The sequence below is a fragment of the Macaca thibetana genome, chromosome 4, assembly GCF_024542745.1.
Source record: "Macaca thibetana thibetana isolate TM-01 chromosome 4, ASM2454274v1, whole genome shotgun sequence".
NCBI lineage: Eukaryota > Metazoa > Chordata > Mammalia > Primates > Cercopithecidae > Macaca > Macaca thibetana.
Genome location: NC_065581.1, coordinates 22,557,777 through 22,578,493, shown reverse-complemented (window position 1 = coordinate 22,578,493; position 20,717 = coordinate 22,557,777). Strand labels below are relative to the sequence as shown.

Sequence of the window (20,717 nt, the reverse complement as noted above, 5' to 3'; positions counted from 1 at the left end):
TGAGTTAAAGGGCATGAGCCGGCTCTTTGTCTCTTGGAAAATAAAAGCTTCCACCATCTGCTCACTGAGGCTTTGATTCTGTTTTAAATGTAGAAAAACATGCATTTAACACTGCAGTTAGCGATAAGGTTCAAACTCATTCATTCATGCATTCATTCACTCGTTCAACACAACCATTCAGAGAAAGAAAGGAATATTGGATATGAGATTAAATTCCTCACTTAATAAAACAGAAATGTAATTTTTTTCTTTATAACCACTGTTTTCAAATCAGTTCCAAAAAAATCAATCTTGCTTCCTTGTCCATTAATGTGCTCTCAGTCAGATTCCATGATTTTTCAACTATTACCATTTGTGCAAAAGTCCCAGCTGATTTCACTCAGTTTAAAATTTAAGTCTACAAGCTCTCTAAGTTTCTTTTGCTTTCCCTTGTCCAACATAATTTTCAGCCTTGACGACCACAACTGGCTTCTCTCTCTCCTCTCTCTCTTCTCTCTTCTGGGCTCTGGCACCTCTGGGTTGCAGCCCAGGAGGATGACTGGGACAGAGGGCAACAAGTCCTCTTATGGTGCCACTATCAGTCATCTTCAAGCTATTGCCAAAATCCCATGTTGCAGGCAAATCAATACCTTTCCTTTTGGGTGAGGGGAGAACACTGTGCCCTTCCAAAGGCCCTGCAGAGGTATTGTCGCCTATGTGGCCCATGGGCATCAGTATCACCTTTTCCCACCACCCTTCCTTGGCTCAGGACCTGCCATAATACACTCTCAGTATCTTAATGCTGTGGTCTCCTCACAGAGCAGGCTGACCACCTGCCTTCGCAGTTCTCCCTGATGTCCCCCAACTCCCAGGGACACACATCAGATTCTCTCAAGCACGAGCTTCAATGACATCTATTTCAGCTGCTTGAAGATCTTATTTTTATACATATATATATATATATATATATATGTACATTCTTAGATGCAGTTTTACTCTGAATGATAACATATTTAATAAAATCTCAAATGTGAAATGGGGTCAACACTGCATATCTATATAAGCAATAGGGCCTGGCCTGTATTGTATCACATACCCATCTAAACCAAAGGGCAAATACCCACCTACCTCCCCCCAATTTATGTTGTGGAGAAACTGCCATTACAGCCAGATTTGTCTAGATGTGAGACACTCTTGGGGCTGAGCTTTCAGGGTTTATAGTGTGCTTTCATTTTCACATGGCACCAAAGACATTAATCAAGTTGACCTTCTACGATAACACTGTCAAGAGCTGTCAGATACATATATTTTCACTTTTCTCGCATTTCTCGTTTCCTCGCTTGAAATTTGTAACAGTAAGTGGTAGCAACTGGTTCCAATTCTCAAAATTGGAAACTAAGTTCTGACCTTACTCGTAGGAGAATGAAATATCTCTTTTAAAATATTTTACATTTTCTGTTGTATCTAAAGGGTGACTTGCCCAACTCTGTAAGGAAAGCAAGGTCACTTTGCCCTCATGGTGATGTTTTCTACTCACTAGCATTAAGCCAAAGAGAAACTTGTCACCCTTTAGAGGTCACTGTCAGAAATCAGAAATGCTGACTGTCATGGAAAACTCTATTGCTGGGATTTGGGTAATGGGTTATCCCAGTCGTGAAATAAAACTCTGTTTGCCAGAAAAGAAACCATTACATTAAACGAGACTGCCCTGCTCAATACTTTAAGTACAGAGGGAACATTAGGCTATTGAGGTTAAAGATGTATGTTTTATAACATCACAAGAATAAAAGCCCTTACTGGCTTGTTTGAACAGAAGGGGTTTTAAATAAGTCACTCACACCTTCAGCCTTCATGAATCTTAGACTTCGTCTGCACATGTTTAAAGAAACTTAACACCTCTTTAATTATACATTGTAAATCAAATTGACCAGAAGGCAAGTAAGACATAGATTGTGGGTTAGTGTTTTCAAATTTGGTTTAAATCACTACACTTTCTTCATTTTTTCAATGGGCATTACAGCCACACTCATAATCCATCCTTAGATCTCACTAAATAGGCCTCTTCACTATTAATGCAAAAATATCTAAATGTTGAGCTTTTAAAATATTTCCTGTGAAGTTATAAAAGTTAATCTACAACTTTCAGAAAATCTCATACATTTCCAATGTAAATTTTTAACTTGCCACCACAAAAAAGAAAACAAAAACTTTTTACTGTTACCATCTTAGAAATGAAGGTAGAAGAATTTATCATAAACCTAGTATTAGCTAAACACTTGCAGTTATGCACGTGTACAGAAATATGTCCTTCTCGAATAATAGGGCATAATTTTACATAAAAATACCTCTGTGGCTGATTCTTTAAGATTCATTGATTACTCAATGAATGTTTCCAGCAAGTTTACCTGAAAATGCTGGTAGAGTCACTTAACAAAGGAGACACAGGGCAGAGAAACAGCTGAGTTGCTCACCATGAGGGAGAACTGGACCTGGTCCAGGGTCAGAATCACTTCCAAACTATACAAATTCTGGTCATTTTCCTCGGTTCCAAAAATACCGTCAATGCTCCATAGTTTTTTCACTTTTTAAAATGATAATTTCACTTTTATTCTATTTATATTTAGCTTCAACTTTTGTTTAACTGGTCATGAACTAAAGGAAAAACAAAAAGATTTCACATGGTTGATAATACATTCTATACGCTAGTAAAAAAACAAAGGTATATTTATCGTTATGATAGTAAAGGCTAATTCAAAAATTTATTGATTATCCTTTCTGTGCATATTTATATTAAACTGCAGTTTGATTCCAGTCCAGCCATACTTAAATTCCAGATACATTATGCTGGTATATCAATGAATAGGTCAAAAAAACTGAATAAAGTTTGATTTTTAGTATAAGAAGAGCTTATAAGATACGTAGACATTTCAAATTAAAGTATAAACAATTCATAAAGGTGTTAGTGATTCTACTTTGTCTATCTTAATCTTCAGCTCTGGAATTCATGGAGTGAAATTACTAATTGAGATGATCACATATTACCTTATCATGTTGTTCAATGTGGGGCATCCATTAATTTGCTGTGGCACCAGTGTTCTGTGGTTACGTTGCTGAAATGATTTTTTTTTCCTGAAATAGCATCCCTATTTCTGGCAAGCCCACTTTTAAAGCAGAGTCCAGTGACTAATGAGTGTTAATACCTTGTGTAGAGACAATAAAATAACCTCTGAAATGGGATTGTAGGTAAAGTAAAACTGTTTTACATGTCTAGATACTGCCTCCTTGATAAGGAAACCAACACCAAGAAATCATAGAAATGTGCCTCCCTGAGAAGTGTTTCTTGTGTGTGCAAGATTAGGCAATTCTCTGTTGATTAATTTCTTTAGTAAAATAAAGTTACTAACTTTGAAATGCCATAAACAATACCCTTTTTCATTTAATCATTTATTTATTAATTCATTAGGCATTTATTCTGTGCCTACTAAGCACCAGTCCATATACAGCATTAAATGTTAGGAGTTTATTTCAATCTATAGGTATACCAATGTATCTGAAAGAGATCGTTACCAACAGAGGGGAAGACCAGAAGATTCATCTAATATCTGATGCATTTTATCAGGCTTCAGGAGCACAGCAGGAAACCAAGGTATTTGGTGACTGACTGCATGTATAATGAACAGGGCAGCAAGGTTAAAAAGACAGCCACACAGCTACAACGAATTCAGCAAACTACATCTCACTAACACATTTGGTTTAAAAAAATTTTTTTTATGAATTCTGAGCTACCTTGAATCACTACCAGGCTCCTTCTAATTACTAACAATGACAAGTCTGCCCTCTCAGTTGAAGCTGGAGGCCCCAGGCATCTTTGCAGCAAAACCAACAAATGATTGGAATACTGTGATTTAAACTCAAAACCAAAGCACAGTTGGAGATTTTTTACAAGGCTGCTGTCTTATGTCTAGGGTTTGTGAGATCATAGAGGATGCAGAAAGACAACACAAGGTCAAATCTACATCTCATGCACAAAAAACAAACTGGTTCCCTAATCCATTTGCCGTAGCTCACAATCTAGAGAACAATACAGGATGAATAGTAGGGTCGCTTGCACAAAGACCACGCTAGTGACCTCCCATGCCCTGCTATGAATAATGGCCATTATTAGGGGGAGGCAGTGGCGGCAGCAGCAATATACTACTGTCTGTCCCCTGGAGCCGAACGGCGGAAAGTGCCGAGAGAGCAGCCCTGCAGATATATGGTACGCTAATTATTTTTGTGATATAATTCTTGGGGGCATCTATTTATTTTAAGAGCTATAATAGTCCTCCAAGAATAAAGAGGCACCTTGTCACCAACCATCTGTGACGTAGTCTTTCTTTGTTGTTGTTTTTTCAAAATTGATAAATTGGTATCCATCCTGGTCCTACAGGATCAGAAAAAGAGATTCACCAACATGCAGCTTCTTGAAGGAGGTTCCCTTCCACTCTGGGTGGTAACACACATGGCAGGCTACGACTCCATGTGAAGGTCTGGGAATCATTGCAGCCCAGTATTTTTAAGTTGTTCATTATTCTTTATATTTAACCCTGAGGGACTCTCTTTAACAAGTTCATGGGGTGACCACAATCAAAGGGCCAGAGGTTTTTTTCTCTTGTATGGTGTAGTATTTGTAGAGTTGATACAGGTGATGTTTTTTCTGAGGAGGCAAAGGTGGAACAAGAGAAAGTAGAATGTGTTTTAGTTTTGTGTTTTTCATTCCACACTGAGCCCTTGGAAGGTAAAATATCATTGTAATTATTCTCTCTCTTTTTTAAACCCATAGAGTGAAAAAATATTATAGCATACCTGTACTGAATTCCATCTGCTTGTCATTCAAACATTTACAATAACATGACTAAAATAAAATATTAACATGACCTAAATATATTTAAATTAATCAATAAAAATGAACGATACTTTGTGATGTGCTCTGCTCTGTCAACTACGTAGTCATGTTGACAGTCACAAGAAATATTAGAGGGTGGATACTCAAATACTTTAGTAATTGATATGGTTCGAACAGCTCTGATGTGTGTCCGTTCCTTTTTCTGCCTCACCACGGGACTCTAGTGTAGCTTTTTTTCAAGGCTGTGACATTCAGTCCTAATGGCAATGCCTGCTCACAGATGAGTAGTTGTTAGGAACACTAACAAAGTAGAAATAGCAAAACTATGGGTTTTCTCTACATCGTGAAAGAAGGCTTTTAGCTTATCCTACATGAATCTCTTTACACAGTCTGCACTATCATTCCAACCCAGGCTTCAATTATTTATCTAAAATATTGGCATTTCAAGTTATATTTTACAAAAACCCAGGACTTCACAAGGTCTGTACTTGGAAGTCTGGATAGTATATCGAGAACATAGTAGATTTATGTCTATTATACCAACTCTAAACTCTGGCTCCTGTCATCAAACAATTCAGATTCTGGACCAGAAAAAAAAAAAAAAATGGAGAAGGCTTCCAAAGCCTAAAATGATTTTAAAATGACAAGAAATGTAATAGAGAAGTATCTCTACATGATTTAAGAAAAATTTGACCTTGAAAGAATTGCAAAATAGAAATTTGTCTTTAGAATATTCCCCACCTGCATACACATACTTCCCTTGCTATGCATACTCCAATGTCAACCACTCAGTTTGCATTTAAAAATAAGTGACATCAGCTATAAAGATGGGGATGGAGTGGGTGTTCAGGCAAATATGCCTACTCTGCAAAGCTTAAACTGTAGCATGCAATAACAACATGCCTCATGAATACTCCATGGCATCCAGCTCATTGGCATCCAGCTACTACTAGGACTCCTGTCTCATGGGAAACTTATCTCACATGCGCACATGCTCTCAGGATGCTGAGGTATGCTGTTAACATGTGACTAAATTGTGACTTCATTACGTTAAGTTAGTCTATAAAAACAGATGATGATTTGTGATGCGCGCTCTGCTAGGTATTGCAGAAGATTTAGAAAAACAAATTTCATGGTCCCTGTGGTTGAGTATTTTCTATTTGAGGAATTAAATGCATGCAAAATGTTAAATAAAATAAAGGTCAAATATTGGTCTATATCACAACGCAAAAGATACCACACAGGTATATATAATAAATGGGTACCAAGCAATGGGTTTGGTTATAGGATTCGTGTCTCTCTCTTGGCTGGGAGGTGTGCCACTAGTAATAATTTATAAATGGTAAAGGATTTGAGTTTGTGGATTATTTCTGTTTTACCAATTATAATGATTCAAGGTAATCTTTATAAGGATGCCACTCTGTTTACTTACTTTCTAATGTGATGACTTAAGGAGAAGGGAGAGAGAAAGCCCCAGGTGTTCACATAAACTTGGCCACCATTCTTACTGCTGTATTTGAAATTGCACCATCTTTGCCTACTACTCTCTAGCCCTTGCTTTGTTTCTTCCAACGGTATTTAAATCTTTCTAACATCAATATAATTTCTTTATTAAGTTTATTTCTAATTGCCTTTCTCTACCTGCTAAAATGGAAGTACCAAAAAGCCAGGAACTTTATTTATATTGTTTAGTAATGTATCTCAAACACCTAGAAGAGCATGTGGCACATAGTAAACATTCAGTAAGTGGGTGCTGTTGTTATTGTTGATACTGCACACATAGAGGAATGTTTACTGGCATGAAAGTCTCTGGAATCTTTTCCTATCCATTAAAAAGATGGAGAACCACTAGTACAGGCAATAGAGCTATAAACTCACAGTACTGCAGAAATATTTTGTTCTACCAAAATGGTTGAATTTGAAATGAGCCATACACTTCCTAAGAGCAGTCTAATATACAAAGCTTAATTTTAACATAATTGAAAATATATATTCCTCACTTACTCTCTGTCACACTCTGATATGATCACATTCTGAAATGGTCTCATTTATTCATTGTCTGTTTGTCTTTCCCATGAAATACAGGCTTCAGGAGGGTAGGTAGCTTCTCTGCCTCATTCACTGCTCTATCCCCATGCTCACAGTAGGCCCTCCTGCAATGCAAGCACACCCCCTTCCTTGTGGCAAGAACTCTTTCTCCTCCAGTCTTCACATCTAACAACCTCCAAAATATGTGGAAGCAAAGTTATTAGGTTTCTAATCATTCTGCAGATTTTAACTTTAAAAAGAATGAGATTCATAAAATAGGACATTTATCCTTGTCTTTTCCCATTTCTGCTTTTCTTTTAAAAGGCTTATTGAGACACTATCATCAAAGTATTCACTGACTAAAATCGGTGCGATGTCCTAACATCTAATGGTAAAAAGAAGGACAGAAAACAGGTGGGAAAAAGAATGGCAGCTGATGGGAATGAAGCCTAGACTGAAATACAGACGCTGCTGAGGGAGGATGTGTAGAGAGACTGCACCAAGAAGAGAACTAATGATTGACAAATTCTGAGCACCAGAAGAACCACAAGTGAAAGGGGGAAAGCAGGTCTTGTTGACATGTGAAGGGTAGGAAGAAAGGAGCTGAGCTGAACATATTTTTTAATGAAATGTTAAGTAGATCACCAAGAGAGGTGGATAATGACTGTGATGAAAAGTTGGCCATGGTGTGTAAAAAAAGAGAAAGAAAAATTAAGTGACACTTGGTAAATCACAGGAGGACATGAAACCAGAGAGAACTTCTGGAAAGAATGGTCAAACCCTTGTAATACTCCAGTGCCTTTTAGTAATCGAGTTGGGCATTTCATTAAAATTATGTGTGAAAAGACAGGTACATTAGAAAAAAAGGCCAGGAAGCCAAGAAATAACTAGAGCAAAATAATTACTATTTCTATAGTTGGAAAAAATCAGGAATAATACAAAGTGTTCAAGGAGACACATTTAAGAAACACTCCCGGAAAACAATGAATGGATCCTAGGGAAATAACAGGAGGAATAAAACTGGCCGCAGGAGGGATGAGTCATGCCAAGAAAGAGGAATCTTTAAAACCGGATGTGTCTGTATAAAGTAGCTCAGCTACCAGTGAGGGAATTTAAGAAGATATTGAAGAGCAATATGAATAATTGGAAGGATAAGATTTTTAGCTCCTCTCTGTGTATAGGCAGACTAAATATAGAATTAACATATAACCAAACGAGGTAGCTGCTTGCATCCGGCAAAGGCCTCCAGTGTTTTCTGAAAAAGGTGATAAGTTGAGCTGCAATACATGAAATGGTAACATTAGTTCTCTGGATACACATGAAAGGGGATGGAATTAACATGTACATAGTGCCTGTTTTGTGCTGGATACTATGCTTGATATTTTAACATACATGAGCACATTTGCTTCTCACAACAAAGCTATCACATGAAAGTCATTATCACAGCTTTTAGTTGAAGGAAGCCGAGATCACATAGCTCTTAAATGGTGGAGTTCAGGATTTAAATCTAAGATTGGATGACTCCAAAGCCAGAAACCACCAAGATGCTTCCTATATTAAAGGAAGTTGATGATAAAATATCAGAATATTAAAGAGAAAAATCACTAAAGCAGATGAATGTTGTGTTTGACATGCATATTCACAATCAGATTCAGAGGGCAAACTTGGATAATTTGACTTATCCTCCTTAGGCTTCAGTCTTGCTAAGGTCTGCTATTTTGTGATACCAACACCTATTTAAAACAAAATAATCTTGTTTAATCAATGGTACAAACTGAGCAAAAAACCATCTTTGGCTCCCCTTACCATGGTTTACTAGGCATGACAAAATTCCTCAAACTTTCCTCTTAGGGCTGGAGTAAGGGTGGGTGAGCTCCAGGATTTAGCCATGCATTCATTCATTTTCTTATTAGCAACCATTTATTGAGTGTTTAATATATATATGAACCAGGCACTTGGTTTAAATAAGCAAAATGATACAGTCCTGTCCATACAGAATGTACAACCTATTACTTCATAAAAACCAATAACTATAGGTGAGTGCAGTAGATACTATAGAGGGAAAACCAAGGTCTTATGGGAACACATTAAAGTGATACCTCATTTTGATATTGTACTTCAGGGAAAGTACTATGACATAGTACTTCTGCATCAAGAGGAAGAAGAGAAGAGAGCCATAAGCTTTCTGAGCAGAAGGAAGAGCCTTCTCAAATTGATTTAAAAAACAAAAAACAAAAAACAAACAAACGAAAAAAACAGAGGGAAAAAAAGGGCACTCACCAAACGACTCACAGTTCTTGGACAATGACCAAACATCAGGCCAATAAAGTAGAATAAATTTGTTTTTCTTTGGTCCCCAATGCAATGACTTGGCCATTCTATGACTAGGGCTGCCCTTGGTCAACATATGCCCCAAGCTGCCTCTGGCCACCAGAGCCTTTAGCTATGATCTTTTCTGTGTATCCTCTGGCATTCTCAAGACCATTTCAGTGAAATTGAAGTTTGCATGTAAAATCAGATTGCACAGAGAAAATCACCTGCTGTCAGAATTACTCTAGAAAATCACTTAGAATGTCTCTATTTTAGATATCTCAAGGTCTAATACAGTTAGTTTTTTTACCAGCAGTGGAAAAGATAATTATTTATATTCAAGACAGATAACTGGCTTAGAAGATTTGGGCCAAAACCACATTGTGGGGTGAATAGATCCCCTTCCTTCAAAGACATTAAATTCTGAGAAGTGTCTACAGCAAGTGAGATGTCTACACGACAAGAGGTGGAGGGAATGGCAGATACAAGTTCTTTTTGGCATACTTACTCTTTACTGTTGTAAATTTTTGACTGAATGGTGAATACATGGCTCCTGCCTGAAAGCAAGCAGGATGCTCCCTTGTCTACCTGGGGCCCAATGCATTGTAGAAAGTTAAACTACGACAAGTGACCCAGATGGAGGGAAGATCTAGATAAAATAAATAGCATTACCTTGACATTAAAAGGTAGATTTATCTGGGTCTGTAAGAACTGTCAATGTCATCAAGTCACCTAATCTAGGCAGCTATGACATGGACACAAAATCACCCCAACTCATACTTGCCATTAGTGTACTGGCCAGTTTACCCTGCCTGTCTGCTTTCAGAATCGGAATGTGTTCAACATTACATGACTTTTACTCCAGCACCACGATTATAAGGAATATTTGACAACAGACCTTCAAACATTTAGAACGTATCTACTGTGTGCTTATTGTGACATGTTTGGGAAGTGGGAGTAAATACTAATGAAACACATTTCCTTTATCCTCCAGTCTAGCAGAAGAGCAAGCAATACACAGGAAATTAGAACACAATCAGTGCAAGTTTGGGCTCTACAGGAAGACACAGGAGTGGGTCTTACCTTGAGCCAGGCTCAGAAGAGGGAGGCAATTCTTTCAAAATGCAGGGAGCTGCATGAGTCTGTAGCATGAGTAGTAGGGGGTTTTTTCTTTGACAAGTGTTGATGATGAAGTGAATAGAAGATGCCTGTGTCCCCCGAATACAAACTATATTTTCAGGAAGAATAAAATGTAGGTATGAGCCACAAAGAAGAGTCTGCACCTCTGATGAGAATCTGCAGAGCAGTTGAAAGCTCAATCCTGCCTAAAAGAAAAAGAAAACAGAAAAATTGACAGCCCTCAATGGCATTTCAGTCCCTTGCTGGAGTAATGTTTACGTGAAATATCAAATACTTTGAAAACCTTATAGGAAATACTATGCTAAATGTGTCTGCAAATCACTGGCAATATCATAAGCATACGTTTACATGCAACTTTTAAACAAGATCTTCCAAACACGCATGGACATGTTTGGACTACTGACAACATAACATCAGCAAAAGGTTGAGCAGCACTCTTTGTTCAGTTAAGTAACCAGTCATTGATCAGTAATTTTGTCATAGAGGCACATGTTATTCAGAGGAAAACAAAAACAGCACTGGAATTATTGGGAATTTTCAATAATTGAAGAAAATACTAAAATCAGCATATTTTTCAGTCCACTCAAAAACATCTCTTGACCACTAAAGCATATAAATGGGATATAATACCCAGGAAAACAGGGCTGAGAATATAGATTTTCTCCATAGTTCCCTTTAGTAGGTTTAATTGTATTTAGTAACTCAGTGCATCATTCATTAGATATACTACTAGTTGGACTATCTTTTTTTTTAAGCTTCTTGCTTGCTAATTGTGATCCATGCCAAATTTCTTGGAAGTGATTTTTTAATTTTAGATTCAGGGGAACCATGTATAGGTTTGTTACATGGATACATTGCATAATGGAGAGGTTTGGGCTTCCAGTATAGGATTACTGTTTTCACTTCAATACCATCGTCACCAAGAAGGCAAATGTGTGTGTCAAGTCCTAGTAAACAACTATGTCTATCCCCAGTATTAGAAGCACAAAAAGAGGAAAGAAATAGTGCAAAGAAATAGACACAAATGGTAGCAATTTCATTTTCTATACTTCACATTATTGAATCATTTCAGTAGATGTGCCTCCATAAAAGCCTTATCAGAATCATAGGCCCGCCTGCGGCAAAAATACCAATCCATATTCAAACTTCCTATAGTCACATACAACTTGAAAAATACTGAATGCGCGATTGTCCTCATCATTTCACCAAATCATTTAAAGACAAAACAATTGTCAGGTGCTGCCCCAAATGATATTGTTTAAACACCCACTAGCAACATCTATTAATATATTTTTTGCCTTTCAGATTTCTAAATGTTTGTTTCAAAATAGTAGGAGAATAACTACTCCCATTGTATTCAGCAGAAAGTTTTATTCAATGGGAAGCAATAAAATATAATGAAACAAAGCACCTATGATTCAGAATGAGAAAGACCTGCTTTTCAATCTTGGCTTTGCCATTTACTAGTTGTATGACTTTGGGAAAATTGTTTAACATCTTTGAACCCCAGCTCCCTGAGTCCTAAAATCGAGGTATTAGTAGCTACCTAATTAGGCAGTTGTATTAATAAAGACATCACATGTAAAACATACTGTACTGCCTGGCTCACTTTAGAGACTCGGTAATAGCTACTATCATGATTACTTGTTATTAATACTAAAATGGCTTTTATTGACTTCTGATTTCATTGTTAGTGCTTTTCTGAGACGGAGTCTTGCTCTGTCGCCCAGGCTGGAGCGCAGTGGCGGGATCTCAGCTCACTGCAAGCTCCGCCTCCCGGGTTCACGCCATTCTCCTGCCTCAGCCTCCCGAGTAGCTGGGACTATAGGCGCCCGCCACCTCACCCGGCTAGTTTTTTGTATGTTTTTAGTAGAGACGGGGTTTCACCGTGTTAGCCAGGATGGTCTCGATCTCCTGACCTCGTGATCCATCCGTCTCGGCCTCCCAAAGTGCTGGGATTACAGGCTTGAACCACCGCGCCCGGCCGTTACTGCTTTTCTAAATGTGCCCTTCAGGAGAAAGAGTTCGGGTTTTGGACTACTAAAACCTGTGTTTGAATCCTGAATGTTCTGTGGAATGCAGGAAAGGCCACTTAACCTCTGAACCAGAGCTTCTTCCAATGAAAAATTTGAGTATTAATGCCTACATTGCCAGATTATTACAAAGATTGAATGAAGTCATCTTCAGGACACAGAGTAGACACTCAGTGCCTAATAACTTCTAGTATTAATATTATTGCAATAGCAGTAGTTGAGAAACAAGGAATCATCTGATTTATCTATCTTGGAGCAAAATAATACCATCTTTACAGGGATGGAAAACAAGGTTGTCTTCAGTTGCCAACCATGCTGGTTAGTGACACCATAGCATGTTCTGTGAGAAGGACTACAGTATTTAGTGAAGCCACGTATGAATTGCAATGTTGATGAATACAGAAATTAGGATGCCTAATACGTAACCATTATTATATTTAAATATCCTGGGATATCTGCACAAAGCCACTTACAAATGCAAAATAGTCTACCAATACTATATTTTACAAACTGGGAGTATAAAGCAACTGTCTTATTTTCATGAGTAAGGCATTGGAAAAAACAGTAGTATTACGTGGGAAAGCAGGAAAAAGAAAAAAGGACCAAATCCTTTCACTCTATTTTTCTACAAAGCAATTCTTTGGCAAAGCATTGTCCCAATTTGTCATCATCCAAACATTCTAAGTTAACTTGTTTCCATTTATTCAAAGCAGCGGTAGCGACTATTATAAATGAAGTGAAGCATAGAGACCTTAAGATAACAAAGGTTTCTCAAGGGTGATTCTAAAATGTCCCTGTATGTTACAAATAATTGCTTTAACACAAGATGTATAAAAAATAAGAGGAGCATTCCATTTAAGAACCAATTACTTAGAAACCAAAGGAACAGGCCCGAGAAAATTTGCTTTAATCAACTGGTTTTATTTCCTAGAACTGAAATATTCTACGGTTGGTTCTCAGATCTAAACTTCCGAAGCTGCAGTCAACAATTTTTCATCAGAGCCCAAGGGAGAGGGGAAGGGGTAAAGAGACAATATATGGAGAAAGGCACATAGACCATTAGGAAGAGGGGGGGAGGAGACACATCTTCCTCTGTTTTATCAGTGGGCTACATACTAGACCTGTTGATGGGACCAGGTGATGGTACCTGAGTGGAAAATGACACTGAGGAACAGCAAAGCCTTACTACAAGTCATAAAACCTCAAACAGAAAGGGAGCCTTCTAGTTTATCTCAAAAATGGAATAGCAATGGGAAAGCTAGGGCCAGTGTGGAGGCACACCTAGGGGTAGTTCTTAAAAATTTTTGGAACTTCCTTTTATTAAAAAGATTTTCTAAAATATGTGTCTTTACGTCTGAGTGGTATGTATGACCGTAGGGTGGCCTTGAGGCTGTGGGGAGAGAAAGCGGCAGCCAAGGATCTTCCCAGGGTATCCCATCAGTGGCCCCAGAGATCTAAATGGGGACAGATATTTCTCAAGGTCCCCACCCAGGATACTGGGCAAAGTCAAGTTTTCAGATCTCACAAACAACTTGGAAGCCCCCAAACGTTTTGATGAAAAACGGCAACTCCCGGAACCTCTTGGGTCAGCAAAAGGATTTGTGGGGGCGGGGGGGATTCCCCACATGCTGCCCCACTTTTCCCCGAATGTCTGAAGCTGGGAGGTATGGCAGGCGTGGACGGGAGCTCAGGAAGATGTCACTCTCCTGCCCGCTAACTACCACAGCTTGAAGACTGAAAGTGCCCCCTGCTCTTCATCTTTCAGGTCTTTCGCTCCTACCCACATTCCTAAGCAGAGGTCCATAATGTCTGGGGGAGCAGGAGGGGTAGGGAGGGGTGTCTAGAGGTGAAAACAGCCTGCCTGAGCCTCAAGTCGGAAACGGATCCAGGCAACGGTGGGGGCGGAAGGGGTGTTGAGCGGCGAGAAGAGGGAGAGGAAAGCGGGGATGGTGGCCTCACTTTATCGCAGGGAGGGAACTGAGGCCCTGACTCAGATCACAGAGGCGTGGGGGCACAGAGGTGAGAGTCAGGTGATCTGCCATCCAGGGGCCGGGCAGGGCAAGGGAGTGTAGGTTGGAGGAGGACGGGCTGGGGAGGGGGAAAGGCAGTCCCAGTTTGCAGGCCATGGCCAGATTCCCCAAGAACGACCGGGCCGCAGCAGGAACAGGGCAGGGGCTCTTCTGGAAACGCTGGTAACTACACGCTGTCGCGATCTCCGCCGCCCGGTGCCTCGGCATGCCACTCCTGGGAGGCCTCCTCCTCGGCAACTTCTTCCTCCCGGAGCTCCTCCTCCTCTGGCTGAGGCGGCTCGCAGGCCAGGCCGGGCTCGCTAGGGGCGCTGCCGTTCTCCACCGCCACGAGGAGCGGACTCTCCTCGTCGAAGGCCGCCGCCGCTGCCGCCGCTGCCGCCGCCTCCGCCTCCTCCTTCTCCTCCTTCTCCTCTTGGTCGGGGGCTGCCTCCTTGGGTCGTTTGGGGGCGTCCTCTGGCGGGTCCCCCGCGCTCCTCTTCAGCGGCCCCTTCTCCTCCTTCTCCTCAGCGGGCTTGTCGTCGTGCGGCTTCCCCACGTCGTCGCCGCCGCCATCAGCGTGAGTCGGCTTGTCCGCGTCGCCCTCCGCGGCCTCAGGCTCCGGCCGGGGCCCGTCTCCGCCGCCCTTCTCCAAGGCTAATGGGCAGTCGGCGGCCTGGACTGTGGGGTTGTTCTCGATCTCCCACAGCCCCTCGCTGAAGCCGCGCCTCTTGTTGGGCTTGCCGAACTTCTCCTTGCACTCCTTGTACGGGAACAGGCGTTTGGGACTCAGGAAGGCCGTCTCGTGGGTCCCGAAGAAAAACACCTGGTAGCGGTTGGGCTGGGTCATGTGCTCTATCCGCGCCGGCCAGTGGGCATAGCCCTTTAACTTGGCAAACACCAGGTCCCCGCTCTTGTACATGGGCATGCCGTAGGCCGACATAGCTGGTTCTGCGGACCCGCCCTGGGCCACACCGGAAGTAGACGCCAGGGTCTGCGCGCGCGCAGTAAGGGCGGCTGCTGGGCGGGAGTTGTTGAGCGACCTGCTCGAGGGACCCGGCGCCACCTAATGGGCGGGCAACGCTCGCGGCCCCGAGAAGATTCCACTGCGAAGAGTGCATTATCTCCCGAACACGCGAAGCCGGTTGGACCCACCCTCGGACGCCATGATGTCTAGAATGCTGGAGGAAATAGCTGGGATGGCCGGGTGGCGGTTGTGCTTGTGGTGGCCTTGTGCTGCTAATCAATCTCTAGGGCACCTGGGCCACATGGTTGCATAGTTTAAATAAACGGTACCAGAGCGGCCTAGAAAGGGGGCAATGTGACAAGAAAACACAGTGACACAATTAGTACATGTTTCCATGAAACTAGTAACAGCCTAGGGCAAGCATGCAGTGTCCCTGTGGGCCCTGATCTGCTCACTACAGGAAACTACACCTGCGTTAGGAATAGCTGAAGAGCTGACTGTGTCAGTGGTTTCAACCCTTTTCTGATTTTCTCCGGGACTAGCACTGGAGCCTGCAGTGAGGCTCAAGAACTAGGTGAAAATCTGGTAAAGAGTTAGAGTCAGCAGTGTGGTTAGGATGTCTAAAGTCCACATTACTGGGTAACAAAAATGTCACACATTATTATATCTTTAGGGTCACAAAAAGTGTATAGGACCACCACCACCAAGGCAAACAGACATCTAAATATTTCCTACTTTCTATGGAAATGTTCACCTTGGATGCCAGACATGAACTTTAAACTTTGTTGGTGATTGTATTGTATTGTGAAAGATGAGGCTATATGGTTGTAACATTGAGATCATGGCACATGTTTTCAGTATCTCTCTAGAAGAGACGAAAATTGGGTTCATTATGCATAAGAATTAGGTAGAGATCTGCTCATATGGAACATGCTATTGGTAACTAGAACTTCCTGTGAGCTACAGACTAAAAAAGTGTAATCTCAGCTGAGAAACTATTTTAAAAAGAGAATTTTCTTCAGCTATAAGTCTCTTCTAAACATATGAATGAAAGTGTCAGTGCAACTGCAGGTGTTTACACAACTTTCTACATCTTTTTTGGATCCTGCTTGCTAGCTGTGAGCAAGCACTCTGAAACCTACCCAAATTTATCATATCAGTACTCTTGAGTATTATAACTAGACAGATGTTCCTTCCCAGTGTAACCAACAGACTAGACGAGAATCAGAGCCCTTAACCCATTTCAGTACCACTCAAATTTGTTTCCCATTTGCTGGGTTGTAACAACCATTTGAACTCTGAATGGTTGACAGACATGCTCTAGGCAAAAGGAGATATCCCCTCCCTAACAAGGTGAAATGAACATGAAGCCCTTTGATAATTCTAAAATTCTAAACAAGTTCTTTCAGCTCTTCTGTCAAGCCATTTTCTTAGAATGCCTATCTGCCCTACTCATATCTACCACACTTTTATTAAATAAGTAACATCAACAATGCATCAACACTTCATTTACAAATCAACATCCTGCTACAAAGATGAATCTGACAAGTTCCCTCTTCTGAATTTTACAAAGTGCTAGAAAACTAGAAATGTTTAGTGGCCGTAGAAGAAAATAGGAAATGATAGGCAGCCATGGAGCCCATAATAGAAAGGAATTTGGAATTTCTGTAAGCGGAGATATTGCTATATGTGGCTTTTTTTTTTTTCAGCTAAGTATGCTGTACCAATGCACATATCATGTATGAAGTTTGCCGAAGTAGGAAAAAATCTAGCTAGATGGCATGTCTAGAAGAGGTATTTGGTTGTACAATGAGCTCAATCTGAAGGCAGGACCAGTTCTAAAAGCCAGCTGCTGAAGCTGAAGGTGGCAAAGATGCCTCACTAGAAAAAGCCAACATCAATAGTTGGGTGGTTGAACTACAGCAGGTGAACAAGTATGAGGGTGTGAAGGCAGGACTGGGGATGTAAGGGTTAGAGCAATAACCAACACCTATGGAAAACTGAGAGAAAAAGTATAGCAGGAAGCAAAGACAAAAAGATCTAGTAGAGAAAGATCTAGGTCTGCAAAGAGCAGTACAGATTCTATTAAGCAAAGAAGTGTTGTTCCCCAAGTAGATCTTGTGCCTCCACCCTTGCCCACTAATACAGTGTGATGCTGAAAGGCTAGCACAAAAGATGTTTACTTTTGAGGAGCTTAAAATCTCATTTAAGAGATGAAGCCCGGGAGAGTTCATTACAGAACAATACAAGCTAGCCTTCAAATGCCAAATTGTGTGTTCTTAAATACTGAAAGAATTCCAGGAGAAATCAATGGGAGTGTGGTTACTAGGGCAGGCCTATAGAAGGGGTAGTAGGAGATAGAATAAAAACAATTCTGGCATTTCTCACTTGTTTGCCAGCTTTGTAAGGCCAGGGGTTAATATAATCTTTGTGAACCTCTGCTACATGATTTCAAGATATTTAAAGTAATACTCAGAATTTCTTTCAGGATTATTACAAATATTAATGGGATTATGGACATGAAAGCCTAGACGATGGCTATGAAGGTCTATGATGTGCCAATAAGTGTGAAGTTGACTTTTATTATGGATTAGGCTATTATTATCATTAGGTTATATGAGGAAAAAGATATATCCAAAGTAGTAGAGAGTCGTGAATAAGGGCACTGAAGGAAAGTCCCCACCGGCTGAATTACATATTATATACAGAATTATATATCCAGCACATCTTCTTCTGTATGAAACTGACCTAAAAGTTTTTGTTACTTGGAAATATGATCTTGTAAAACAGTGTTCTCTAATTACATTTATCACCTGATGGTAGCTTATTCTACCATTAGAAAAGGGAAAATTGGAGGAAGGTTGAGAAGAAGCAACCATTTAAATAGAGTTTCATGGAGACCACTTTCACAGATACATCATTTCTTCTATTCCTACATTCTCAAGGATGCAATTAAGTGGAGTGATCTTGGCTGCTTTTACCTTTGAAACCAACTTGCTTTTAAAGCTATTGTATCTCTTGCTCAAAGTGAGGAGAGTAGAGAGGATACATTCCTGATGACTTGGTTTGGTTTAGATTTAGCTAGTATATAAACAAAGTACTCATGAGCCACTGCAATGATTATTTTTCAGTAACTAAAACTCCGTGAGTATAACTGTTTCTAATAGGTCAGGATGTTTTAAAAATCATGTGTACCGGGAACACCTGTTTGTCAAGAGGACCTAATTTCAGCAGCAGCATACCTATCAAAACACCTTAGAGTCTAAAACATATAACACTTATCATTTCCCTTTTCTGGAAAACTAATGATAGGATTTAAAAGCTGCTTGGCAACAATTATGAAACATAGGCAATAAAACAACGCAATTATACAAGAGAGAGAATAGATATCTAATTGATGTTTTCTTGTTTAGTTACTTTTAAATTCAATTAGCTTGGTGTAAACTATGATTTAAGAGAAACGTAATTGTTTTCTGTGTGCTTTTGTCTTCATTAAAAATATTAACTGCCTCTGGGTTTATGCAATAGAAGTGTTTATACATGGTTAGTATTTGAGATCCAGCCTTTTCTTTTTAAAATGTTCTAGCAGACATAATCATACAGAGTAAGTCCTCCCCTCCACCATGGGTAGAAACTCCCCCACTGTTCTTTTTTGAAAAGTCACAGGATGTCTGCTTCCTCTATATTTTGTCACCTCTATGTTTCATCCATGTCCACTAAGCCTAGCCTCTAAAGCCTCAGGGATTTGTGCAATACTGGCAACTGCTCAGAGTGGAAATAAATTCAGTTTCAATGGGGATGTTCTAGGAGCCAAAGAGTAATTTAAGGGATGTTCCCAAAGAGCTATATCATCATCATCAATTTTTAAATATTTTTCATTTTTATTTTTAATTTTTGTGAGTACATATTATCATCATCAATTTGAAGTGAGTAAAATCTGTACTTGTCTTTGATAATGGACTTTGAGGAGGGAGACATGAGAGTGCAGATTTTCCAGGTGGTATATGTGCACAATTGGGCCCCCCTTGGCCAACCATGAATGTGATGACTTGGTTTGGTTGGTGTGCAGGAGGGGGGCTTTTGGGGAGATTGGAATTGTTTGCAAAACTTCTCTTTTATTGGCCATGGAAGGAAAATTGGCACTCCAAGATTAAGAAAAGTGGCTGGTAATGAATAATTCTATTTCATTATTCTTATTTGAGGGCTTAAATATTTTGAAACTTATTATTTGGGAAAAAAATTAAATAAAGTGTGTTTAAATAATATTAATACTTTGCTAATTTTGCATGATGATATTTATTCAAGCCCTCCTACATGAGTTATTTATATAACTAGCAAAGTTTAAACAAATAATAGTTATCAATGCTGGTGCGTATTCAATAATTGGGGATTAGATGCAGGTAACATCTATTTACATAATAATTACCTGATTAGATGGCCATACTCTGTAAGGTTTTTAAAGTAAAATTTAGTGACTTGGAAAATGCTTGCAATTTGAATAAAGAGACTGGATAAGATATATGGCACAGGTAATTTATGTGCTTATATGAAACCATGTTCCTTAAATTTAACATGTGGCTAATTCTAGGACCCATTTGAGAGAAAGGGTATTTGAAGTAAACAGGACAGTGGGCGTTAAACGGGATGCTTGCAACTATCAAGTATTCAATTACTATTAGCTCTTAAAATAGCCAGTACTGGCTCTATTTTCTTAAAGTACTTAATTTTTTTCATTACGTGATATATATTTTTGTTGTTACTATTTTTGCTGCTGTTGTTGTTTCCTACAAATTGTTTCTGGTTCAGAATTTAGCTTGTTTCTCTAATTTTATTATAAGCATATAATTTTTTCTTACTTTTTGGAGGGGCAGTGTTGTTGTTGCATTAAAAGCACAGTTTGAAAGACCCGAGATCAACAAAGTCATGTTTACAAGCAAATATGAAACTCAGTTTTGCAATTTCAATTTTGTATTGCTTGCCATTACATTAAGTTGTCATGTAAATGCTTAAAATGATCAAAGCTTTTAGAAAGCCATGCTCAAATTTTTGAGGATGTAACCTCAAAAACTCAATTGTCTCAATTTTCTCTTACTCTTCCAATAGTTTTCTAGCTTTCAAAATAATTACCAAATTATTAAACTTCAGAAATAAGTAATTTATACTATTTTCATTTAAAGAAATCATCAACAGTGTGCATGATAATGAAAAGGTGGGAATTTTTAACTAAAATGTCTAATTTTGAATTACTGAAAATGATATTTTGAAGATAATTTTTATTAATAATTTTTTTCTATTTTATTATTGGAAATGCTTTTAAATTTTTAAGTAACTTTGGCTTAAGAATATAGGCATTGCGTTGCTAGTTATCT

General features: G+C 39.5%; 1 protein-coding gene and 1 long non-coding RNA gene across 2 annotated transcripts in view; both read right to left on the bottom strand.

Moving 5' to 3' along the window:
* Positions 1 to 10,522, bottom strand: part of LOC126952041 (uncharacterized) — a 36,227-nt gene extending 25,705 nt beyond the window's left edge. The window contains exon 1 of the long non-coding RNA XR_007724774.1: positions 10,286 to 10,522. This is a non-coding gene — a long non-coding RNA (uncharacterized LOC126952041). The remainder of the gene's footprint in view (positions 1 to 10,285) is intronic.
* A 2,753-nt stretch (positions 10,523 to 13,275) lies between these two features.
* HDGFL1 (HDGF like 1) lies at positions 13,276 to 15,482 on the bottom strand. Its single transcript, XM_050786381.1, has one exon. The coding sequence runs from the start codon at positions 15,322 to 15,324 to the stop codon at positions 14,572 to 14,574; it is 753 nt and encodes a 250-aa protein (XP_050642338.1). The 5' UTR covers positions 15,325 to 15,482; the 3' UTR covers positions 13,276 to 14,571.
* Positions 15,483 to 20,717: the final 5,235 nt, after the last annotated feature.